The sequence below is a fragment of the Symsagittifera roscoffensis genome, chromosome 1 (assembly GCF_963678635.1).
Source record: "Symsagittifera roscoffensis chromosome 1, txSymRosc1.1, whole genome shotgun sequence".
Taxonomy (NCBI): Eukaryota; Metazoa; Xenacoelomorpha; order Acoela; family Convolutidae; genus Symsagittifera; species Symsagittifera roscoffensis.
Window position 1 is genome coordinate 24,975,634 of NC_087062.1, and position 26,808 is coordinate 25,002,441.

Here is a 26,808-nt window from a genome sequence, read left to right on the forward strand (position 1 = left end):
CCTTCCGGAGAGGAAATAAGAGTGTTATTTCCCCGGAATCAAGAATCCGGAGGGGTCTTGAGACTGATGTAACAGTCGCCTACTTCGGTCAGACAGTCGCCTAAGTAGACAGTCGCCTACTGTCTACTTATGAGGCATGTGAGGTTTAAGAAAAATAGGCCCTATAAATATTGGCTCAAGAGTCAGGGACACTATCTCTTGTGTTTTTCTACCTCAAAAACGGTCGGAGCCAATTCGGTTCGCTTGCGACATCAGACTAGAACCCGTTACAGCTTAAAGACTACTACCAAAATATCCCCCCACTCTAGAAAATAAGAACGTTCCCATACTTAGGTCTCGAGATACCCAAAAAACACGAACGCCGTTAAAAACAGGGTCGGAACAATCCGTTAAGTTACTTTTCATTAAACAGTGGAACTTTGATCCATTTCAGATGGATCAACCTAAAACTCGCCTTATCTCAACATAACAATCATAAAACACACTCGAGAAAACTAAATTTGGTACTTACATAGCAGCACGCTTGGGACACAGAGTGATTAAACTAATTAACGACTCTGGCATAAATATAATCAAATATAACTCAAGAAGTTTTCTAACGATGAGTTCCAATCAAAGGAAATAAGTTTTAACTCAAGAATATAGTTTTGGATCTGGACCATTGGGAGACTTCACTTGTCCGCCTTTCCGTTGAAGGTTCACACTGGTCCAGTTGATTTTAGCTCTGCTCTCGTATTTGTTCGGTCTCCTATATCAGATAGGACAGCTCTACTCTAGTTTTCTACGATGGAAATTGCGAATAGCAATTTCCCACTGTTAATGTTTGACAACTCTCCCGCAATTGTTAATTCGGTCGTTCTGATTTCTTGTTTGATGTTTTCAGTTGTCGCGAGAAAACTGAGCGTGACAGGCTCCATTCGAATGTTTGAAAAATAAAACTTCACTCCAAAATCACTTATATTCGTGTTCCTCGAGGTCAAACTTCTAGATATGACCGACTGGCACATACTCCCCGGACTCAAGATCGATGTCCTCATCGCGTGCTGCCGGCTGTCAGTGAATCCCCAGAAACCCGAGTGTTACTCAAGATACAGTGCCATTGGTCATTTACAGAAGTTTGCAGCAGACTTAAGTTTATCTACACCCCAAAATTCACAACCATGTAAAATTTTCACACTATAGCTAAACAGCAATCAAAATCTGCACACACCTGCACCTGTGAATTTTTTCTTTTTAAGCTAGTAATTTAAAATTTCTTTTGTCCTAGTCAATCAGGAAATTGTCATGCAGCATTTTGATTTATATAATAGATATAACATATTATTAACAATATCCCATTTGTTAAAATTTCTTTTTGGTGAACCCAGATTTCATCCGAGTTCATCCTCGAGCCCCCTTCCCTCCCAAGACTCAAGACTCTAGAATTCCCTTTTGAGCCACCAACTCACCTCGCGTTCTTCGCCTTCGAGGTACCAGACCCAGATGTATTTGACACCGTGATCTGTTTCAATAGTTCCTCTTCATCATCGGAGCTGATCACGATCTCCTCCCAAGCCTTCAGCTGTTCATAGGATCGCATCCACTCCTTTTGCTCCTGCAATCTCTTCGCTTGATTGGGTAAACTCTTCACCCTCGACTCTCGGTTCAAACAGAAGGAATTGTGAAGACTCAGGCTCACATTCTTCGCCAGGTCTTCCTCTAGTATCGACTCCCTCGCTCTGGTGTTGTTTCTGGATACTCTACCAACTCTTTTCCACCCCGTCGTGATCGCATTTCGATGGGTCAGCAGAGGTCTCTTGAAGGCCTCCGTTCCTATCTCGGCCTGGAACTGTCGATATTCCTTTTGATACTTCCTCATATGATCCTTCGTTACCATGTATAACCAGGACGTTAACGTCGCTCGAAACCAAGGAAAGAACCTTAAGCGGCTCCATACGTGTCTGACTTCCATTGGTATGGCGAACACCTTGCATGCGGTCTCAAACAGCTCAAGTCTCCTGCTGTAATCTATCGCGTAAATCGACTCTGCCGTTGGCGTCTCCGATTCCCGATACTTTGCTACATTTTCTTCAATCCATCGTAGGGCCAGCATCGTGCTCACCACCAAGATGGTCACCTTATGCTGATGATTGGGCAGTCCCAACGACCTGATTTCCTCCACATCCCAGATCAGGCAGAGATTCGCGTGATCCGGGTACCACACTGTTTGTGCCAGACAGTGGCATGGACAATCCCCGTGTGTGAGGTCGATGCTCCTAAGATTGCGTTCTCCCGAGGCTTCTAGGAGAGGCTCAAGTTCCATCATTTTCTCGTGTATCGCGTCGATCTCTTCCAGGTTTGGAGCACCAACCATAGGTTTCCCGATCACGTTTTGTCTCTCGTGGTCACTTGTGTTTTCACCTTCCAAACCCAGAAGTTCTTCCCCCCAGATTTCACTCAAGTCGTCCCTCTGTTCTTTCGGCACTGTCCCTCGGATTTTCCTCAACAGCTTGTGTGAGTGATGCGATATCCGAGCCAGTCTTACGCATTTGGGCACTGAGAAGGCTTTGTCTATTAATACCCTTTGGCTGGATACCTCCACCATCGCCATGTGCAATGGATAGTGGCTACCACATAGGTTGGACATCACTGACCCCACTAAGGACTTCGTATTTAGAGGCAGACCATAGGCTTCGCTCATGGGAAATCCCATTTCCGCTTCAAGTCCAACCTTCCAGCTCTTGATGTGTTTCTGGGTTACTTGCAACACCCCGGGCCATGGCTCCACACTCAACGCGGTCACCAAGTGGTGTTCTGACTCTAGCCTGTCCATTGACTGGAGACTGCACATTCTTGAGAAGAATCCCAGAGCTGTTGCTAGGTTCACCGTGGTACTCGCGTAACACTCAGCCACGATCTGTATTTCACTCTTCTCCCTTTCGGTAATGTCTTCAAACCAGGTGACTAGGTCTTTTTCTGGAAGGACTGTATCCTGACGCATGACCGTCCATCACAGGTGTGCTCGCCATTTCCACACGTCAAATCGAGACAACTGCCCGGCTCCATTTTCTTCACCGACCCTAGTCTACTCGTCACTCCACTTGACTCCTTCACCTGAGGCAGGATCAGTCTATGCACTATACTCAGTGTCGCCAGATCTTCATCCTCTGCTGGTGCTAATCTCACTCGCTCCGTGACTTCCTCGATCAGGCTCGCATGGGGATGTGGACACCAGGAGGGCCTCAGCAATTTCCACACCACTCCCAGATTCGTGACCAACATGCCATTCCCGTTACCCATCTTCAGTTCGACTCTTTTACTTGAGCGCGGCAGACTTATTACTTCTGGTGCCTTCTCGAGAATCAAACCCAAGCTAGGTCTCTCTCTAGTTTTGCCTGATCTCTCTCAAGCTCCGCTTGATCCCGGTCGAGGTTCGCTTTGTTCCTCTCCCGCTGAGTCCTCTCAAGCTCTCTCTTCATAGTACTGAGGTCCGGATACGCTTCCTCCGTTTGTTGCGCTCGCGTCATTGATGGCATCTTACTCGTGCTCTGGCCTGTAGATCTTGCTGATGGTCTGATCGGTAGTGGGAACTCCCCTGCGCCATACTCGGTGTTGTTGCTCAAGCCAGGGTTCCTTGCCAAGTCGAATCCCCTTATTCCTCCATCCACATTCCAGGACAGCCATCTGGTTTGCTCTTGGTTGGATAATCCATCAATGGTGTAGCCGACCATTAGAACCGCTTCTGTTGCAGACTCCCCACATTCGCCCTGTTCTTCCAATTGGAGGATGGCGTTCAGTATCACCGCCATTCTCTCGTCCACTTGAGTGTAATCCAGATCCCTCAGGCGTCTGTATAACTCATCAAGTGTGGGCCTTTTCAGAGCGGATGGCATGGACTTCCAGATTCGATCTGCCATTTCTATAATTTCTAGATGATCTTGAGTATTAGCAACTTGTGAATTACCTTAGCAACTTGTGAATTACCTTAGCAACTTGTGAATTACCTTAGGAACTTGAGTACTTGAGAATTAATTTCTTGAAGCGTTGTTCAACTTGTGTGTTCGTTCAAGAACTTCCTTTCTTTCAATTGAATGTAGTTGGGTAGTCAATTTGACTTTACCAAATCAATCTGAAAATAACACTCAATTTTTAGACTAACATGCTATGTTCCTAACCTAAAACCCCCCTTGCCACTATAGTTAAAACCCTTTCCTTTTCGTTCTACTAAAATATTTCAATTGGAAATTTTCTAAAAGCATGCAGATTCATTTTATGTTTTAGCACCATCAATCCATTAAAATTTAATTGTCATGCCAATCACCTTTAAGAACGTTTTACCTGTTCTGTACCCCAACACCTAACTCGAGATCCCTTCATACCCAACTCGAGACCCCCATGTACCCGACTCAGGCGATGCTCAAGTAGTATTTCTTGTGAAGATGTACCATTATCTCCGTTTCCGCGAAGACCACGTGTAGGATAGCGTACAATTCCCTTGGGCTCAATTTGCCCCTGTTCGGGTCATACACCGGCATTGAGACCACCATTATCCTTCTTTCAATCATGAAGTCTCGTAGTCTTGTTAGTGCCAACATCACGTGTTCAGGATCGATCGTGTTCCTGTCATTGACCCTCGTCACTAGGAAGCACAGGTATTTGCCCGGGACTTGTGCTACTGATGGTGGAAGCGCAGCCATTCCTCCCAGCCCTGGTCTCTGTCTAAACAGAAACTCCACGTTCTGGTACTCTCTCTTAAAGTCAGCCTCCAGTCTTGATTTGAAACTCATGTCCGCCGTGATACAGATTGCGCTAGTCCTGTCTGACAAAATGAAGTCACTATCCGTTATCAGGATTTTTTCCGAGTATTCGTTTGGTATTTCAAAAATCGTTTTGAAATTCCGTCCTATGGTAGGCTCGGCCTCCTCCCCGTCCAGTTCGAGTCCGCTCGTTTCTCTCACTTCCCTGAGTTTCTTTATCATCAAATTTTTGGTGTGGGTAAAGCCTACCCCCACTCCCCGGACAAAAAATTATTTATCGACGTCCCCGTCGATGATGCTGAGTCTGAATTATCTGGCGGAATGTCGAGCGGCCTGTCTGTTGCCGTCCAGCCGAACAGAGGGTTTTCCGTTTTCCTGTGCTTTCCCGCTGATATGTCAACTTGTTGTATGCTTTGTCCTTCGTCGCTTCCGTTTTTGACATCGCGCATCCATTCTAATATCTTCAGGTTCGTATTCTCCCTCCTCTCTATCTCACTCTGTTCCAAATCCGTCTCCCGCTCCGGTGTCGAGTAATCTTCCTGTGGGTAGTGTTCATTATCGTTGATGATTTGCCATTCATCATCTGCCGCCAGTTCGCCCACACTTAGTAGCTCTTTGCTTAGGTCGTCGGGCTGTATCTTATCAATCAGGAAATCGTCCCCATACCTGTTGTACCTCATGCCTGTTCGTTTGCGATTGCCACTCTTTGTCCCCGCTGGTATTGATAAGTCTGGTTCTGTCCACTTCGGCACCTCACCTTGTTCCGGATCATTCCAGTCTTCTTCCACAAAAGATTCCGCTTCAGAGTCCGCTTCTAATTTTTCATTATCATCCAAACTCAAGTTCTCATTGCCATCATTCTTCTCTCTGATGCCTTTTTCGTTCACTTCACATGCTGGCTCCACCAGTAGGTACTCGAGTCCTTCCATGTCCTTTGGTATACACCAGTCCTCTGGGGATGGGACATGAGGCTTCATATTTTCATAATGTGCTGCTCGCCCAGTACTCAAGCGGTAGAACCGTCCTTGTTGATGTACTTCCGTTACCATGAATGGTCCTCTCCATTTCTTGAGTAGTTTCTTTGTCCCTTTGCGCGGTATGACATTCTGGAAAACACACACGTACTGGCCCATCTCATATGGCTTTGCCTGTAATATCCTTTGATCATATTTCTTGCGCTGTCTCATTTGTGCTTGCGCAGTGTTCCTCCTGCATAGCTCGTTTAGTTCCTGCTGTCTCCTGATTGCTTCTTTCACGTAAGCTTGAGGCGACGTCCTCTTCCCTTCATATTCCGGGTAAAAGAATGTCAGGGGCATTGCTCTCTCTCTCTCTCTCTGCCTGTCAACATCATGAAAGGACTGATGCCCGTTGTTGAGTGTTGAGTACTGTTGTACGCCCCTACGACCTGCGGCAGATATTTATCCCAGTCTGTCATGTACCTTGAGCAGTATACCCTCAACATATTCACCAACGTTCTATTCTGTCTCTATACCAGCCCGTTGGTCTGAGGATGGTAAGTCGTTGAGTTTGCTTGAGCAATGTGTGACCTCTTCATTATTTCTTTAGTCAAAACCCCCACAAAGGCCTTGCCGTTGTCTGACTGAAAAGTCATTGGACAACCATACCTCGATATCCAATGGGTTATCAGGTGGTCACAAGTCTCCTCTGCCGAGGCTGTTTGACACGGCACCGCTTCTGCCAGTTTTGTGAAGTGGTCTATTATAACCAGTATCTGGTTATACCCCGACTCCGTCGTGCAGATCTTTTGATGGTCTATCTGCACCACTTCATTAAATTTTGAGCTTTCCACCGACTTGAGTGGGAATTTCATCTTCCTTGGGTCTTTCACTTGCAGGCATGCCAGGCATGTTCTCACCCATCTCTTGCAAGCTTTCCTCAATCCTGGCCAATCGAACCTGTGAAGTATTCTTTGTTGCACCTTGTCTATCCCCTGGTGCCCCATTTGATCGTGCGATCTGAACAGCACCTCTGTCTGATACATTTGAGTTGCATGATAGTTCCCTGAATGGTTTCCTGGAAACTGCAATTCTTTCAAGTTCTTCGCCTCCTCGTACTTCTTGTACGTACAAGTTGTACGTTCCTGAGGACGGATCTGTTTGTAATTCCCTGTCGCGGTGTCTAATCTTCTCTTGTGCCAATATCATGCAAAGACTATCCTGATTCTCACTGTTCTCATCCGAGTCCTCATCCCATATTTCCCACTCCCCTGACAATTTTCCTTCTTCAGTATCTTCTTCTTCCGTGGACGTGGACCACTCCCCGGACTCTTGACCTCGTTCCAGGTATTCAGCCTCTTTCTTGAACGCCACTTTCTTTTTCCTAACCCGAGTCTGTTCAAGTATGTCGTCAGGGATTTTTTCAACCAGTGACTGCACGACTTCTTTCCCATCAGGGTTAGTCACCTTCGAGGTGACTTCATCACCAACTATCTCGCTCTTTCGCAGTATTGTGACCTCCGGTTCCTCCTTACCCCTTTCTTGGATCACGGGTTTATCATCTGCTAGTTTCTCGAGTAACCTCATTAAGTCATCGTCTATCTGTGCCTCTCCCGTCTCTACCTGGTTGAGATCATAGCCTTTTGCCTTGAGCGTCTCCCTCACAATCTTTGACTTGAGTATTATACCTGTCGGCTTCCCTCGGTTCTTTTTCAAGATTGTTTTCTCCGGGGGTTCTTTTGGTAACTCGGGGTGATCTTCTATTGGTTTGCCTGATTTGTCCAACCATCTCGTGAGTGGAAGACTGTCGTACGTTTCCTTAACCATGAAGGAGAAGCCCTCCTTGATCTCAGGTCTATCTGCCTCCCTCTTTTCTTGTCTCTCGTAGAACTCCGTCTTCTTACTCAAGCTGTCAGCGTTTTGATGTTTGTCTCGTGTTCTATGCTCAATTATCATGTTGTACCCATCCAGGCGAACTATCCAGCTCCCAATGTAACTTTGGTCCATTGACCATTGAGTACGTTTTCAGCCAGCTTAGTGCCCTGTTGTCGACTCGCAGCTTGAATGGCTCGCTGCCTAGGTATACTCTATACTTCTCGACAAAGGTAACCACCGCAAACATCTCTGCTTTCGGTGCCCCGTACTTCATTTCCGTGTCACTTAAGACTTTGCTCCCGTACGCTATTGGTCTCAAGACTGGTTTCCCGTTCCATTCTTGTTCCTGATGGAGAAATCCAGAAATCGCTACAACCGACGCATCCGTGTCCAGCACGTACATCCCTTTCTCTGTTGGCATCCCTAGCACTCGTGCCTCGCACAACTCTTTCTTTATTCTCTGGAATGATTCTTCTGCTGCGTTGTTCCACGTGAACTTCTTGCCCTTGTGTCTCATTAACTGTTGCATCGGGTATACCTTGTCTGCGTAGCCTTTGATGAATTCTCAGGAAGCTCATCAATTGGTGTTCCGTTTTTGGCGATTTCCAAGTTAGAACTGCTTCTACTGCGTCTGGATCTGGTCTGATGCCGTGTCTGTCCACCATCCTGCCCAAGTATTTTATCGAATCCTTGAGTATCTCGCACTTTGATGGTTTACATTTTAGCCCCGACCTCTTCATACACGCAAACACCTCGTCAAGTCTCTCAATGTGGTCTTCCAGTGTGGGTGTCGCTATTACCACGTCATCCACATAGCACATTACCAGATTGCCGTACTTCTTCGTCACACCTATCAGCGCGTGTGCCATCAACCGCTGAAATGTGGCGGTGGCATTGCAAAGACCAAACGGCATCCGTTTCCATTAAAACAGACCCAACTCGCAGGCAAACCCTGTCTTGTCCCTGTCCTGCTTCCTGAGTGGTACCTGCCAGAAGGCCGAACCTAAATCAAGAGTCGTAAAAAACTTTGCATCACCTAACTTCGAGAGGCTCTCATCAATCTTAGGTATGGGATAGGCATCCTTCACCGTGACGGAGATCAGGTATCGAAAGTCACAACAAAACCTCAATTGGTCGCCTTTCTTTTTGGCCATCACTACTCCACACGCCCACGGTGATTTGGATGGTTCTATCATATCATACTCTAGTAGCGATTCGATCTCTTTTCTACACGCATCCGATTTGTGTGGGGTCATGCGCCTCGCCCCCTCCCTGTGCGGTATTGCGTTCTCCTCAAGTTCTATTTCATGCTCAACAAAATTACAACACCCGATGTCTGCCTTATGTCTCGAAAAAACTTCCTAGTTCCGTTCTAATACGTCCTTGATGGCTTCGAGCTGTTCGTCAGTTATCTTGCCTCTTAAATGTTCAATTTCCGGTAGGACCGGTTTATCACTCTGCATCTCATCTAGCGTGGGCCGTTCCGGAAAATTCGAACAGCTCGATAGCCCATCGTCTGTCTCTGACTTAAGTGACTTCACAAGACCTGATGAACCTTTTATTTTCTTCAATCGTCTCAAGATGCAAATTTTGTCCCTATGATTGGGACAATCAACAACTTCATTTTGTTTTTGGTTTTCAGTCATTTCATATCGAGTTTTTACGGGTAAAGCATATCCCAGCTTCCTCCCCCTCTGTATCGTGATTGGTATGTCAAGAGTATTCAACAAGACACTGACGCAGAGATCGCTCTTCGTTATCGAGAAGGATCTTCCTAAAACAGCAGCACTTTGACTATTTGGATTTGGGACTAAGCATACCTGCTTGTTGTCACTTAGTTCATTGTAATTTTTCATTCGTAAGCTTACGATCGCCGCTTCGTTCGCCTTTAGCCTCACCTTCCCACTCAAGAAAACCGGTGCTTTGTTCTCATTCGCCATTATTAAATTTACCGGTTTAATTGCGTACCTCCTATCCGGGTTCCGTATCCTGAACATTGCGTTGCTTAGATCAATCGTTACATCAAAGTTCCTGGTGAAGTCTCTGCCTAACATGAATTGGTCAGACTCATCTTGGTTTTCTACCACAAGAAAGCTCATCCACAGGTTGCGTTCCACCAGATTTAGGGCTATAATCGGCGTTCTGCCCAGCACCCGCAGCGCCCCTTTGTTTGCAGCTGACAACCGTATTCTCGAGTCTATCATATCATTTTTGTTGAAGCCCATTCATTCCCAAGTTTCAATTGGTATGACACTCAAGACCGCTCCCGTATCAAGTAACCCACGTAACTGAGTCTTCTTGCCACTTATGTCGAGCACATGTGCTGATACATTCGCCTCTGTCCCGATGTGCATTGCATCTTCCTCAAGCATGGCGCAGTGTCCAATCGATCTCACTTTCAACTCTTCTTTTCCTACGTAGATTTGCCCTATTAGATCTTCATCACATGTTATCATTGTTTTCGTATAGATGTTGATCCCATCTATATTTAGCATCTTCTCAAGCGGACCATAAGCTTCTGTGTATCTGTTATCAACTCGGACTGACTTGCTACCCCTCTTGTGAGTAGTGCCCTCAATGCTCTAGAAGTCGTTTGTGGGCTTATACCACTCAAGTAATCTGCTTAATGTGCGTTATTGTCTGGTCACTTGGTTCGCTCAAGTTTCTCGTTACCTCATGGCCGCCCACGGTGATTATTGACATTATTCTTGCCCCTATCTTTGTTATACTGAATGGCTTCCCCGTGACCATTTTTACAGTGTTGCAGTTTCCACTTTTTGTCGACCCCGCTACATCCTCTGGTATTGACTGCGAGCAACCTAATGCCTCGTTCATTTTCTGCCTTTCGATCTCTTGCTTTAGTCGTTGTTCTATTTCTTTCGCCGCCAGGTCCTGTTTCACTTTATTGATAGCTTCCGCCGCCGCCTTCTAATAATTTATCTCTAGGGCGTTCCTGGCCGTGGCCTCTATTGCACTATTAACTTGCGTTACAGCTTTCACTGTTTTCGTTGGCAGTTCCGCTCTTGGTGTTTCTAAGTTTTTCGTTTCAAATTCACCTTGTCTATTTCTCTGGTTCTGTACCGCTACTAACGCCAACTTGTGTTTTGGATGACTCTGATTCTCGACTGCCTCCCAGAACAACGGACAGTCCATCCTGAAGTGCCCCTCTTGGTTGTAGAAGAAGCATCTTGCACCTATTTTGATGATCAAGCCACTATAGAACTCGTGTTCCTCCATCTGGCTCATATCTTCCTCATCGGGTGCATATCCCAAACTCTTCATGCCCTGCTTGTATGTTGTGCAATCCGCCACGTGATGATCAGCTGACCCGCAGTTCGCGCATGATCTACGTTTAACCATGTCATCTCTGGGCTTGTACCATGACGACCTTTGTGGTTGATTCCCCCCTTGCGTATTCCTGCTATCTGAATACGAGTATTTCTTGGGTTTCATTAGCATGTACTCTCTTGACTTCTGTCTCATCTCTTCTGGAGTCGGTGCACTGTCTTTCGACAATGTATAGTATGTTGCTAACATTGTTCTCAAGTCATCACTCTTTACCCCGTCAATGAACTTTGAGGCGATGCTAAAGTTCCTTCTATTGGTGGATTCTTCCGGGTCACTCCTTCGTCTCAAGCTCTCAAGATTATCTAGGAACCTGTCTATCGATTCATCGTCCCTTTGCCTTCTCTTTTCAAATCGCATCATTGCTTGATGACCCTTCATGCCTGACCCGAATTGATTTAACAATATCTCGAAGATTTTATCTGCTGTGTCGCGTTCCTCTTCCTTCTTCGCAACCACGCATTTCAACGCCGTGCCTTCCAAGTTGCTGAGTATCGCTGTGCATGCTTGCCTCTCATCGTTCAAGTTGTCTTGTTCCAAGTGCAACCTCATGACTTCTACCCAAGTGTCAATGCATCCATCTGAATCATCCTTGAATTCTTTCAGTTTTTTGAAAGTTTTCCTGAATTTGTTGCTTCCTCTGTCACTCGAGTCGGTGTTCCTTGTGGCGAAGGCTTCTAGTGTCCTGTTCATCATTTCCCAGGTGCTTGCCCATGTCATGACATCCGGTCCCACGTTGTTGTGAGTCGTGGAGGTGGAGACCCCTGGACCACTCGTTGTGTTTGCTGTTCCACTCTTCATAATCGCTTTGCCCCCCCCCGGTGCTGTACTCGCAGCATCCCGGGGTAATGGTAACGGTGTTGACTGACGTTTGTTCCGTTGTGGTTCCACGAAGTCAACTCTATTGCCTTGCGTTCGCTCCGCTGCTGGCCTGTTTTGTGACGTTGAGTTCCTCAAGATGGCGTCTAACTTTGTCTGTATTGCACTTGAACTCTCAGCCTGGTCCCTACTCATCGTATCCATTCTCGTTTCCAAACTCCCCAACTGGCTATTCACTGCGTCATATCGTTGCTTCATTTCTTGCATGTCTTTTCTGATGTTCTTGTCTCGCTCTTCATCAGTGGTATCTACCTTGTCCGACATCTGCTGAAGCCTTTCCTCTGTCGCTCTTGCTAGATTGAAGTAGCTGTCCAGGTACTCATGTTTGTTGTTTTTTATTTCTTTCCTTATCACATCTCTATCCTCTTCGCTGTGCTTCAGTTTCTTGTCTATCTGATCTAGCTTTGCCATCAAATCGCCTAGCTCAAGAGTAGCTGTTCCATGGTCAGTTGTTGTCTTGTTGTTGGTTGCTGTTCCCGGTCTGATCTGGTCTTCGTTTTGGTCGGTGTCTGTCGTTCTCGTGGAAACTGTTCCGAATGTTTTGCCTTTCTCGGCTTTCGTTTCTTCCACTGCTGCGTCTCTCGACTTCATTCCGACCATTATCGCCAATCTTTCAGTAAAGGACGTTCTTTTTGCTTGAGACTCGTCCTTCACCGTTTCTGGCGTGTTTCCTGTTGTGTCCTCCACATTGTCTACTGGTGAGAACTCCATGGACTTTGGATTAGGTTCTTCCGCATTCGGCATCGGTGTTGACTCTGTCGTCTTCTTTTCCACCTCATCCTCACTCTGGTCCGGTGTCTCTAGTTCAATCTCGATGGCGGGTTCTGCTTGTTTCCCTTCCGTGCCCTCTTTTGCCCTGTTCTCTGTATTACTCCTCGTGTTGACCATGCTAACTGAAAAGTTCTTCTTTGTTATCTTTGGACCATTGATGTCGTTTTACGTAGCGACGAGTTATATTTTGTCTTTGCTTCAGTAGATCTTTTTTCAGCCACCGGTACCCTGCTCCGCCTCATTATTTTTATTTACAATTGTTCCTATTTACAGTATTACTATATACAAAATTCTACTCTAAGGTTAAAATCTCTTTTGACAAAATCAATAAAAAGAGATTTACAATTTAATAAAAACAACGTTTCCTAAGCTTTTTGAAAATTCTATATGTTCTTGATCCCCACAGTACCGGATCTTTATGACTGGTTAGAAAATTTAATTTTGCGATTGGTTACTTCAACCTGTCTTAGTACTCTTTAGTACCGCCACCCCCCTTCTTTATACTGTTCCAAGACTTCCTCTCTACTGTCCCAAGACTATTCAGTGCTGTCCCAGTACTTCCTGTTAGTGTCCCAAGACCACTGTCCCAAGACCCTTGACCTAAGACGATTGTCCCAAGACTAGTGTCCCAAGACCACTGTCCCAAGACTACTGTCCCAAGACTACTGTCCCAAGACCAGTGTCCCAAAACCACTGTCCCAAGACCACTGTCCCAAGACCACTGTCCCAAGACTACTGTCGCAAGACTACTGTCCCAAGACTACTGTCCCAAGACCAGTGTCCCAAGACCACTGTCCCAAGACCACTGTCCCAAGACTAGTGTCCCAAGACCACTGTCCCTAGAACACTGTCCCAAGACCACTGTCCCAAGACCACTGTCCCAAAACTACTGTCCCAAGACAACTGTCCCAAGACCGGTGTCCCAAGACCACTGTCCCAAGACCACTGTCCCAAGACCACTATCCCAAGACCACTGTCCCAAGACTACTGTCCCAAGACTACTGTCCCAAGACCAGTGTCCCAAGACTGTGTCATACCAAGACTGCTCTGGTTCAAGACTGTCCCAAGACTGCACCGTCCCCAGACTGTCCCAAGACTGCACTGTCCCAAGACTGTCCCAAGACTGTACTGCTCCAAGACCGTCCCCAGACTGCAATGTCCCAAGACTTCTTCGGTACTGTCCCAAGAGGTGTCACTAAGTGTCTGGATAGTAGGATCTCTTCTTCTTCGTTGTGGGGACTCTTTAACCGCTGTACCGTGTACCACCACTTGAGCTCTAGTAAAAATTTTCCCAAAATCCCTATCTTAAGGGCCAAAATCCAAATCCTGACCTCACCCTGTATTTATCTCCCTCTCGTTGTTTCAGGCTATTTGAAACCCCATTTTCTTCGCAGGTATCTTGTGATCACCTGTTCGTTCAAATACCAACAACAAATTTTCACCAAAACGTAAAAATTTAAACAGGAAAAATTACAAAAAACAGAGAGATGAACCCACCTAAAATTCAAAGCTGACAGATGTCAACCTTTGTCCGAAAAAATTTCTGGTACCCGATTGCCACGCGTTTTCCTCCCCCCTGCTAGCAATCTTATGGAGTATCACAAAAACTGTCTATGTCCGTTCCCCCCCTTCCGATCCGAACAGGGTACCTACCTTAACTCGATGTTAAATTTGGATATCCGCTTCTTATAACCAATGCGTGTAAGTATCTAATGTAACTAAATCGACGATGCCGAACGATTAGTTACTCTAATGTGTCCCCCCTTTTTACAATTTACAACCACCAACCTCTAACCTAACCAGACCCTCTTCTAACCTCCCCCCTCTTTAGCCCCCCTCTTAAGCCGAAAAATCCCTTAAGCGCCGGGTGCTAAACTTCTCGAGAGAAAACCGTAGACCTGTTTCCAGGCGTGCTTGTGTAAAAACTTCCTCAAAACAATGGGGCTCCGCTTATCCAATTTTACACTTATTTCCTATAATGTAATGTGGATTTTAACGATACCCGTTTGCCAAACTTGAAAACACCCCTGTGCGTCCTCTTCTTGTTGTAGCGATCCCGTGCTGGTTGTCCCCTTGACGTGCACTGCACTTGACACCAGCACCACCTTCCCACTTGGCTGGTCACCTCTTCCAGTCAAGTTTCCTAGCGCTTCAGCTCAGTCCTTGTGAACCACTTTCCCACTCGGCTGGTCACCTCTTCCAGTCAAGTCTCCTAGTGGTCCGGTTCTGTCCTTGTAAACCTTTTTCCCACTCGGCTGGTCAACTCTTCCAGTCAAGTCTCCTAGAGGTCCGGCTAGGTTGCAAGCTATCTGAAAACCCTTAACAACGCCCCCCACTGGGGCACCTTATTGAAGTCACTGGTTTAGATTGCTAGATTGATCGAAACGATCGGTCTTATAAAACAGTATGGGTATACTGTTTAATTAATATAAAGGTTTGATCCAACTAATCTGGTATCCAAGTCACTGTCTTTTTTTTTTATGGTTTTTGTTCCTTTTTCTATACTTTTTTCTTGTTTTTGTTCCGCTTTTCGTTTTTGTTCGTCTTTTTGCTCGTTTTTTTGGCCCCCCAGTTACCCCCCTTACTCGGTTAGCTAGGCCTCGTTCGGAGAGCGTACCAGGAAGTTTTCTCAAGTTTTCTTAAAAAGCTATCACGGTACAACCGGAAGGTTTACACGTTCCCGCTGAACCGTACCACCGGTACTCTAGAATGGGCATGCAGCCCGGAGCTGTGTCAAGTGGGTTCAACTCCGTAGTCATGATGTCGTAAAAACGTCCAGGAGCGCCATAAAAACACTATGTAACAGTCTCCTACTTCGGTCACATATGAGGCTTAAGAAAAATAGGCCCTATAACCATTGGCTCAAGAGTCAGGGACACTATCTCTTGTGTTTTTCTACCTCAAAAACGGTCGGAGCCAATTCGGTTCGCTTGCGACATGAGACTAGAACCCGTTACAGCTTAAAGGCTACTACCAAAATATCCCCCCACTCTAGAAAATAAGAACGTTCCCATACTTAGGTCTCGAGATACCCAAAAAACACGAACGCCGTTAAAAACAGGGTCGGAACAATCCGTTAAGTTACTTTTCATTAGACAGTGGAACTTTGATCCATTTCAGATGGATCAACCTAAACCTCGCCTTATCTCAACATAACAATCATAAAACACACTCGAGAAAACTAAATTTGGTACTTACATAGCAGCACGCTTGGGACACAGAGTAATTAAACTAATTAACGACTCTGGCATAAATATAATCAAATTTAACTCAAGAAGTTTTCTATGTGACATTCGACCAGAATGTGAAAAATGCAATCTCTGCAGAATTCGCATTTTTAGCAGCGAGCCTTCCGGATTGGTGATTATTAAGAACTAAGAACGTTATTGGAACGATTGGCCAAACGGTGAGGGCTGGAAAATTCTGGTATTTTAAAATTTTGAAAATTCGAATTATGACGTCATATTTCTGAGAAATGTCAGAAACGGCCATTTTGGCTAAAACAAGAAAGAAAAACAGAACAACATTAGCTGCGCTAACAACAACTACGAAATCGAGATTGGAAAACAACAACGAGTTACAGAGTAACAGAGAACACTCCGAGTTGCAACTATTGTGCCGCTACAATAGTTGCAAGGCCGTTGCGAACAACGGTGAAGGGTGAAAGACGGTCTTCCGGATTAAGAAGAAATCAGTATTAACAAGCTTGATCCAGCAGATTTGTCAATCCGGAGGGGTAAAGGAACTGAAACTTTTGTCCTGTTACATAAACTTTTAGCTTCCTGTCATGTCCTGACTTGAATTTAATTAACATCTAGATTCATTTTGATAAGGATGAGAAGCTAGGAACTGGGGGAAAGGGTTGATCCATCTTCGATGGAGATGATGATTTTTATCTACTGAACAAAAACAATAGTAATATAATAAGTAGTAGCCCTGTTTTTAGGAGTGACCTCGTGGTCTGGGGATACTGAGACCCAGCCATGAGCTCACTATTTCTGCATTTAATCTAGTTAATTTGAGTGTTTTGACCGAAGCCGAAAGCAGTAACGTTTTTGTCGACCCGATGTTAGAAAGACCACCGAAAAGTACTGGCTTGGTAGAGACGGTGAAAAGCATGCAAAGCTCTGTTTAGACGTTAGCCAGTCGTCTTAAGACTTAGTTTTGTCTTCCGTTGATATGTATCTTCCGGGCGAATGTTACACTAACGATGAGTTCCAATCAAAGGAAACAAGTTTTAACTCAAGAATATAGTTTTGGATCTGGACCATTGGGAGACTTCACTTGTCCGCCTTTCCGTTGAAGGTTCACAATGGTCCAGTTGATTTTAGCTCTGCTCTCGTATTTGTTCGGTCTCCTATATCAGATAGGACAGCTCTACTCTAGTTTTCTACGATGGAAATTGCGAATAGCAATTTCCCACTGTATATGTTTGACAACTCTCCCGCAATTGTTAATTCGGTCGTTCTGATTTCTTATTTGATGTTTTCAGTTGTCGCGAGAAAACTGAGCATAACAGGCTCCATTCGAATTTTTGAAAAATAAAACTTCACTCCAAAATCACGTATATTCGTGTCGCTCAAGGTCAAACTTCTAGATATGACCGACTGGCACATGCACTCAAACTATTTCATACGAATTTTTAGCTTCCTAGTCATGCCCGGAATTGAATTTAATAAACATCTATATTTATTTTCTAATAATGAGAAGCTAGGAGTTGAGGGAAAGGGTTGATCCATCTTCGATGGAGATGATGATTTTTATCTACTGAACAAAAACAATAGTAATATAATAAATAGTAGTAGCCCTGTTTTTAGGAGTGAACTCGTGGTCTGGGGATACTGAGACCCAGCCATGAGCTCCCTATTTGTGCATGTAATTAAGTTAATTTGAGCGTTCTTGTCGAAGCCGGAAAACAGTAACGTTCTTGTCGACCCGATGTTGAAAAGACCACCAAAAGAACTGGCTTTGGTAGAGACGGTGAAAAGCATGTAGAGCTTTGTTTAGACGCTGGCCAGTCGTTTAATAACTTAGCTTTATTTTCCGTCGATATGTACTTCCGGGCGAATGTTACATTGTTAAAGCTAGAAAAGCAAAAGATCGCAAGATGAAGTCGATTTTATTCAAATTAATTTAACTGCCATGTTCAATTTCCATATTCAGTTTTTAGATATTCATGGCAGAATTGCATATAATTGGAGAAATTGTCGGTGGCGATGGTTTTCCTGAAAATAGTTTATTCTGTAAATGGAGTGTTCACGCAGGTTGGTTTTAGAGATATTTCATGTCGATGAATTGGAGTGTCTCATAGTTATTGGTCTTGTTATTGTTCAGGAGGTGCCTGGAAGTTGCTTGCTGGGAACAGAGAAGGGCAGACACAGGCAGATTCCCCGATGGACGAAGAATTTGCTTGCTGGAATCATCCATTGGATCTACATTTTGTAACGAAAGGAATACAAGGTAATTTTGAGAGTCTGCAAGCTAATTAGGTGGAATTTGTATTCAAAATGGAATATCTTGAAATAGTAAACCAATAGTAATAATCATTATGGCCTTATACTGAAGTGTAGAGAAACCTCGGTTGTCTATTGTTTCCGTAACCCCAAAAACACAGGCAAATTGAAAAGTTCGAACTCAAGAAAGCTGAAATGATTTGATTTTTTGAACGTATTTCGAATGTCGAAGACAAAATCACTTTCAAATCTTTTAAGTTTCAATTTTTTCAAGTGGCACGCTTTTCTTTAAGGTATCCATCAAGTTTAGTGGAAACGGGAACCATGTGTGTTTTTTTATCCAGCCGGGAATTCAGAAATTTAAATTCCAATTGTGAAGCATGGCTCTATGATGAACAGGAGTCGAGCGGCGTTATGTCTGGCTGCGATGTAACTGAAAACCGAGTTTTGTGTAAGGCGTGAAGTATGAAAGACTTGAAATCTCCCAAGCAGGCGCATCACTTTGGATCTTTCACTTATGCAATAAGCTTTAATTAAGCATCACTTCGTTTTTTTTTTGTGGACTTCATAACCAAAAAAATTAAAGTCGTAATGTACTTTAACAAGCAAGCGTTGAGCAACAATTTTCAATAAATTTAATACGAAGAAGGTTGGAATATGGATAATTTCAGATGAAAATTTGCTAGTGACTACATGGTAAACAATTGCATTAGTGTGGGTTATTTTTAAATGAGATTTGATTAACCTTAAATAAAGCTCTCAAAGGGTCATGTGTGGTCTCATGTTACAGCCCTTTCAATCGTGGATCAAATTCAAAAAACCATTTCTCAAGGGTTTACAATACCAGTCAAAAGTCTTAGATCAGTGATGTCCAGTTAAAAAAGTTAAACCAATATTAACCATTAACCAATTAAAATTTTTAATCAAATCGGTTTAACCAATTTTTCTCTTAAACAGTGATAAAACAAATCATAAATACCCTCAAACTTATAGTATGGTAGGAGAAAGAGCTTAGGCTACAAGTGTTAATGAATTAAAGTTTCAATTAATTTCTCGCTAGCGTTTGCGAAGCGCAGCTTTGCCTTTGTGTAAAAATGAAGCAAGCTCCCTTATCGAACAGCAAAAGTGTGAAGATCACAAAAAACGTGATCGATTTCTAGTTTTAAAGTGGATTTCCAGCTGAATAAATGAATATTGATCCAGTTTTCTCAAATTGGGTTAATTTTCTCAAAATATTGTCAATCATTACTTGCTCTTAAATTTCGAAGAGCTTAAAAGCCATATATTTTGTCTGTTTGAAATTAGAAAGTTATCAAAAAACAGTTTTCCAAGTGTCTGATACGTATATTTAACTAATTTTGCGTTCGAGTTTTCAAATTGACCTTAGCTGATTGAAAACGTACAAAAACTTTTTTTTGATGAGCTTAATAATTTTTTTTTGTGAATTTCAAACAATTGTTTAATTTGTAAGCTTTGGTTCTGCTTTAATGGCAGGTCAAGGTTTGTTTCAAGCAAATTGAATTTGAGCAAAACTTTTTTGCAGTCTAGTGGAATTTAGTAGAACTGAAGTTCAGATTTTCTATAAAAAGAGTAAATTTGGTACGTTTGACAACGTATTCGTTCAAAAAAACAGCAGAAAACTTATAACATAATAGTTTCCTAGAAGGCGCTGAAAGAAATATCGAAGTGAAAGATGTAGTTTTTATTGTTAAAGCTACTAACCAATGTCTTAATATATTATTAGTATGTCTTAATCTAAACTTCAAACTTTTTTGGCGCAATAATCAAGAAAAGGAAAAAACTAGAAGACCCACGAAGAGAAACTTCCTCGTCATTTTCAGTTGTCGGAAAAAACAACTTCGTGGAAGAGATTCGTACAATGATTTAATTCGAAATCAGAAGTAAAACCAGCAAAAAATTACACGAAACCACTGAAAAAAAAACATTGTAATGTTAGAAATTAAGTTTTGCATAGGCTCAAGTTTTAGGCACTCTTAGTACAGAACATGTTTATCATGTACTGTTTCTTCTTTCTGAAGACAATTTAAAAAAATGGTTTCACTTTTTTCATTTAAATTAGCTACTAGTTTTTTTCTTCGTTTCTAAGAACAAAGAGTTTTGACTAACTGAGTTACTAGTTTTTGTTGATTTTCATTTCAGGAAAATGTGATTTTTTTTTCGCTGGCATACATAATTTGGTCAAAAAGTTTTGTCAACTGGAAAACTTTAGTGACAGGCGTATTTTCACCATGTCTGCATTTTATATATTTATTCTCTTCGAAGATTTTTCCTTATGTTAGTAGCTAATTTCAAGCTCAAATTTTGTTTAAAGTATTTCGGAAAGTTTATTTTGGCTTAAGTTGTGCGTGTGTGTTTAGGTCACTTGAAAAAGTTGCACTCAATTTTTCGATGAAAAAAATTGTTTACGGCCCAATAGGTGTGTACCGAATTTTTGTAGGCTTAGAGAACGCCTGGTAAGTTTGAACTGCAAATAGTCCTTTATGCGTTTTATATTGGACCTCATTAGAGGCATTCTTATTACGTTAGAGAATAGCCAGCTTCATCAAACCGGAAGAAAGACTTTTGGGTTAACACCTAGTTTAACAGAATCACTTGAATTATTTTACCTTTGGTTCATATGATATGAAATCAAGTCAGACAATATTTCATATTTCGCGCATATGGCAAAGAGATAACGCTCCTGCCTATAGAGACAAGGTAAATTCGATTCCGACCAGGACCTGTTATTTTTTGTCAGCGGAAAATTGTCGTTGCGTCAAAAAAAATGTTGTCGTTCTTCTGTTGGTCTTCTTTTTTTGTCGGCTTATTTGCCGCAGCAACAAATTTTTGTCGGCTTATTTGCGGCAGCACCATTTGTGGGCCCTTTCTACTCAAATTACAAATGATTTCATTATATTCCGGTTTTGGGCAAGTGATTGAGCTCCAAAAAGTTTTGCCTTTTTTATGCTAATTTTTGATTTTTTTTTCATGGTGTTCATTTGAAAATGTTTGTTTTCATGAACTCAAAGAGTTTTCTGTGCATTTAGTGCAGTGGTATCATCCATGCTTGAGACGACAAATCTCAGACTTTTGATTCCACTCGGGCCTGTTTTTTGTGGAAAATGAAAGTTCTCAAGTATTCTAGGTTTTCGTGTCTGCTAATTTTTGTCGGCTTAGGTTCCGCACGAAGGTTCGGTTTGTTTTTAGAATTTTGAGAACTCTTTGTAAAGTTCTAATGGTGCAGGTTTTTTCGGTGTTATTTTTGAGATCGATAAGAATGTGACAATAAATTTTCGAATTTCTGAATACTCAACGTCAAACTCACGAGGACCATCTTCAGGCTGATTGTATTTCATAATTGTTGAATCGCAAGTGGCGCAAAGCTCAGCTGTGTTATAAAAGCGACACTCTTAAAAGATTTGAAATTGAAATATCTTTAAGGTGATATTTTTTAATTCTTAGAACTATGAAGTTGAAACCTTCTCCGAAAAAAATAATCATTTTGTTTCGTTTTTCTTGACATTATCTATCTATACTCTATTTAAATGCGTGTGACATGCTTATGCTTAAGCTTTTTCAATTTTGCACGTTTAATTATATATAAATGCGTAAGATTATTTTCGGTTTTCTTATTTATGATTGCTAGCCCTAATGAAAAGCCCAATTGCAAGGCTGTAGCAGGGATGGGGAGGAGGACTCTGCAGTATAGTGTAATGGAAAGGTTGGATTTATCAATCTATAAACGATGCAACGGGCGCTTTGTTTCAGCGTTTTTTGCAGCATGTTTGAAATAAGTTACCCTAAGGTGGGTGTGGTGCTGTCAGAGTTGTTCCAGGGGTTGTGAATTTGGTGTACAAATTTGCGTACTTAAACTTTTTCAGTTTCCGAGATGTCGTTTTTTGTGACCTTTTTTTTCGATAAAACCTAGATTTCTGAAGCTTTACAAAGTTTGAAAGTCCTCAACCTATAATGGGCTGCTGTAAGGGTCTTCTCAGGGGTTGTAAACTTTCCTCCAAAATGGCTGCTCAAATCCTATTATTTTCCAAGATATGACGTTTTTGGTTCAACAAGTTGCAGAAAATGCCTGTTTAACATCCCATAGATGTAGATGGGAGCGGTCAGGGTTTTTTCAGAGTTTGCAAATCTGGCCTTCAAAAATGACTGCTCAATTTCTCATACATTCTGAGATTTGTCGTGTTTTTTAATGGTATTTTATTTCCCGAGTTTTTGCGTTTTAATGATTTTTCAAAACTAAAGTTTTAATTATTTCAAACATTAAGAAAAGTTTTTCAAAACTTGAAGTTGTTGACCTTTTGGTGGTGCGATGTCAGGGTACTCCCTACTGTTGCAAATTTGGCCTATATACAATAATTGCTTAAACCTTTTTAGTTTTCTTGGTGTGACGTTATAGGAATAATTTATAAATGCTCAGATTTTATTTTTCTTTCTCTATGAAAATTTTTTTGGAGGTGTAAAGTGAAGTAACTTACTTACAGAGGCGGCAGATTTAGACTCTAAGTTTCATCAGCCAGATACTTTCAGTGTTCTCAGATCTAATCATTCATGCAGCTATCTAACAACCCATCCCCCCTCTTAGCTATCCTGCCAACTAACAATCCATTCATCAATGCATAATCCCATCGATCAAGCCTTATATTCATCAAGCGATCTATCCAATCACCCGTCAGGCCAGTCATTCTCTTCTCTTATCGGGCCATCCACCAAGTCGTCCATCCATCAGGTCATTCATCTATGTAGCGGTGCATTCAACCAGCCAGAAGCCCCAATCGATCCATTATAGGCATCAATGTATCCAACCAGTCATCATGCCAATCTTCCATTGATCGCAAAATTTTTGCCTTGCATCCAGTAAGCCAGCCGTCTAACCATTTTTTTAGTTATTCATTCATCAAGCGATCCATCCATATAGCTATCCAGTAATCCACCTGTCTAACCATCCATCCATCTACATATCGATACATCCCGCATCCATCCTTGTAGCTATTCATGCATTCCATCAGGCATTCATGCAGCTGTACAGATAGCCCTCTCAGTCTTACAAACAATCCGTCCATCTTACCATGCAGCCAGTCATATACGGCCATCAACCAACCTAGCCTTTCAACGAATCAGTCATCAATTCTTACCTGGGCGCATCAATTTAGCCATACGTGCATCCAACCAGTCAGTCTTCGATCCAGCCATCACTCAGCCATCCATTTCTCTTACCCTACGCCCAACTAGCGTCTTGTTATCATCTAGACAGCGACCCATGCGTCCATCTCCATCAAGCTATCCCTTGTGCCTTCAATCTGCCTTTTTTTAAATCACCCAGCCAGCCAATTGATTGTTGAAATATCCATTGATCCATCCTTACAACCAGCTTAACATCCATTCTGTTTTTCTGTTAGAGATAAACGTTGTCATCTTTCAAGAGCAGCTTTAGCTGTAGAGTTCCTGCTGGTTTTTCTTATGGCTCGTTTATCTTAACTGATATTGAAGTCCAACTACTCCGCGGGACCAAAAGTAGTAGGTAGATAAAAAATTTCAATGAAATTTGTATTCCGCTGTGGTGAACTCTAGAAAATGCGATCATCATACTGCAAGTTCACTTTTCCAGCCAAACTTAAACAAATTTTTGTTTATTTATGGTATCTCTATACTGCTCTACTTCTCTTTGCCGATTTAATAGTGAAAATTTCTGTGGCGATTTTAGTTTGCAATTTTCATCAGTTTTGTTAAAACTCCTTGCTAACTGGTATCTTAATATTAGAGTCTGTCGTAGATTTAAAACAGCAAGTAGGTCTATTAGAGCTCTATTCTGAAGCTTTTTTTTTCAATTTTTTTAAGGTTTAAGGATAGAATTATTTGCTGTGAACTAAAGCTGCAAGATGTATTTGAATTGAAGCTGCAATAAATTGAGTTTGTTTTGTGTGTAATATCAACACCTTCGAAGCCCTTCGTGTTATTGTTGTTGTTGTTCTTAGCCCCGAGAAGGCGCTTCCGAAATGCTCAAACCAAGCCCCGCAACTAGAAAAAAAAGAAACTAGAAAAAGATCTGGAGATGATGCGAGCGTGTTACTGTAGTATGGGAATCTAATTTGAGGATAGTGGGATTGGGTATTAGCGTCATCGAGGACTTAACTGTTTTAATTGGTTAAAATAGATGCTTTAGTCTTTGGGGCAGCTGGAGCGAAGAGAGATGTAGAGGCTTGTGATACGTAGATTTTGTTGCTGACCTTTATTTCTAAGCATTGCGCTTCCAAAATTACGTCTTCTATTGTTTCTAATTACTCGTATAGAAAGGAGTTATGAATGGCAGTGAGGAGGCCTCCTCCCTTCGAGTATGGTCGTTTCTAAAAAATGTATAATTTGGGCCCAGTGAGGGGGTGCGATTTTTCAAGTTAAACTTAGTTTCTTGATAAATCGCGATGTGGTTTTCGTATTCGCCCAGTAAGGCTGTAAGGCTGCAGTTTTGATTGCTTTCACAGAGATGCCATTTCAACTTAATTGCAGTATGTTCAGGGAATTGGTACAGAGGATATGCTTGATTCATGGGGGGGGGGTTCGTTGCAGTAGGGGGTTTGAGTCATGACGCAAATTCGGAGTTTGATTGTTTACAACGGAAGGTGTGATCACTGGGTGGGAATTAGTTGTTAGGGGAGTTTATTACGAGCTGAGGAGTCAGGTTAGTAAAGTTAGTCACAGGAGAGGGCTTTATAGGATTTAGTACAAGATGGGCAGTAGAAATCTCTATTGTGCTCTTTGAGATTTTTAAGAAAGACTGCTAAATAAAAATGGGTCCAACCACATTTCTGGCACCAGACGCTTGCCTGGGTCCTTTAAAATTATTGTTTGCGAGGGGAGCAGGTATATGGACTAGGGTTAGTGTGAATGCCGGCACGGAGGACCAAGGTTAAAATTAAAAGACGGAGTGACCCGACTGACTTTGGAAGCACGAAACTAAAATCTCGAAAGAGCATCTTTTCCGCGCACCCTTGTCTGGAGAGTGACAGGTAGTATCATTTCAGGCTGTATAAACTGCGTGTCGGTGTAACCACTTCTGGACCCTCGAAGCCACTGTTCACGTTCTGTAGTGGCAGCGCGCGTGCATTGGGGATGCAAACGTCAGGGGTTCGAATTTCGGCCAACCCATGTTTTTTTCGATACGTTTTAATTTAGTCGGACTACGATTCGTGCGCTCAACTTCCAAGGAATTTAATTTTTCAGATATATAAATTTTTTAGTATAATTGAAAGTGGATCCGTTACTTCTAAATTTACGGACTACAACTTTCAATAAGTTCCTTTTTTCGATTTTTTTTTGCGTAATTGGTTTCTACTTAGTCACCTAATGTTGTGCCATAAGAGGGGCAATTAATTATGTTCAATAGAAACGGTAAAAATAGTTAATTCTTTTTGTATGTTTTAGGAAGGGTGGGTAATTGACAAGTTTTTTCGACTATCTGTTTTGATCGCATTTTTTACCAAAAAGTTTGGTCTGAACTGTTTCATCAGAATTGTTTTACAGAATAGTTTGGTCAAAGTGCGCGCTCGGTCAGTGATACTAAATGCACGAGACCGAATTTATCAAATACTTGCGATGTTGTTTTTTACACATGCGATTAGCAACCGTTATCAAATCGGAAAATAGACCTTTTCAAATTAACAGCTAGCTTAATAAAGTCACCTAAATCATGTAGGCCAGCAGGATGTGTGGCCAAGCATTGTATTTATTGTAATACAATGTTTCACCATCAGATTATTTTTGAGATGGTCGGTAGTTTAAATAAACCAACTCATTTTTTCCTTATTAGTTTTTTTTTAATTTCTTCGGGTTAAATGGTTTCGGCTGATGTTATATCTGCTCAGTTCCCTCATACGCGCCGTTTGGAGGCCACAATTGTATTTTATTTCTTTCAAACTTATGTGGCTGACTTTTTCATGACGGCTGAACGATCACGACTCAACTTTTGTCTACTTAGCTACTGCTTGATAAAACTTGATTCGATACTAATTTAGCATTGCCAATTGTGGTTCTTGGTATATTTTCCTTAAACTGAAAGGCATGCGTGACAAATGTTGAAAAAATGATATATTCGATGTTTTTTGTCCTATTTGGATTTCGTCCTGTTTTTTTTTTACGGCTAGCTGCCGTGCTATTTTTGTATAATATCGCAAGTATTTTTGACAGTGATTTACCCGTCTTTTTATCTATTGCACAGCTTGCAATGCTTCGACTCTGTTGAGAGGTGCAGCTTAGACTGCAATTTCTAAAACTTTGTTTCAGGTTGGCCCAAAATAAATGTACAAGTATATCATCAGGACGAATACGGTCGCAATGAATTGTACGGATACGGGTTTGTTCATGTGCCAACCTCACCAGGAGTGCATGATGTTGAATGTGTTACATGGAGACCAGTTGGCTCCTTCACGGATCAGCTGGCAGAATACTTCTTAGGAGGCGCATCTCAGTTGCGAAAGACAGATGTAGTTTACACAGGTGCAGATAGATACAATTTGCAAACTGCTGCAATGGGGAAAGTGCACTTCAACCTCGGCATTGTTCTGAGGAATTTCGATAAGTTTGGAGTTGAGTGCTAGGGTTGAAATTGTAAATACGGTGATTTGTAAATTAGATAGACGTTGTGAAATATGTGTAAATAAGTAAATAAAGCCCGTTTCTTCAAATTTTTAGGAAACTTGTTTTAAGCCGAGCGATAAACTTATTTAATCAGGCATCACAAGGTCTCCTGAATAAACACTTCTCAATTGTTGTTTTAAAGATTTGGAA

General features: G+C 42.3%; 3 protein-coding genes across 3 annotated transcripts in view; 2 read left to right on the top strand and 1 right to left on the bottom strand.

Annotated features, from left to right (window-relative positions):
- The window catches only part of LOC134841803 (uncharacterized), a 302,592-nt gene that overhangs the window by 241,951 nt on the left and 33,833 nt on the right, over nt 1-26,808 (top strand). The gene's annotated exons all lie outside the window — the stretch shown is intronic.
- The window catches only part of LOC134841757 (uncharacterized), a 555,870-nt gene that overhangs the window by 215,810 nt on the left and 313,252 nt on the right, over nt 1-26,808 (bottom strand). The window lies entirely within an intron of this gene.
- On the top strand, nt 17,739-26,618 carry LOC134854276 (B9 domain-containing protein 2-like). Its single transcript, XM_063870509.1, has 3 exons — nt 17,739-17,826; nt 17,897-18,022; nt 26,305-26,618. Exons 1-3 carry the CDS (start codon nt 17,739-17,741, stop codon nt 26,616-26,618), a joined length of 528 nt encoding a protein of 175 aa, XP_063726579.1.

What these genes read in the sequence shown, in the direction of transcription:
- LOC134854276 (XM_063870509.1), top strand. Translation starts at nt 17,739, where the DNA reads ATGGCAGAATTGCATATAATTGGAGAAATTGTCGGTGGCGATGGTTTT. An exon ending in TAAATGGAGTGTTCACGCAG is followed by an intron (nt 17,827 to 17,896) that starts GTTGGTTTTAGA and finishes GTTATTGTTCAG; the next exon opens with GAGGTGCCTGGAAGTTGCTT. An exon ending in TGTAACGAAAGGAATACAAG is followed by an intron (nt 18,023 to 26,304) that starts GTAATTTTGAGA and finishes ACTTTGTTTCAG; the next exon opens with GTTGGCCCAAAATAAATGTA.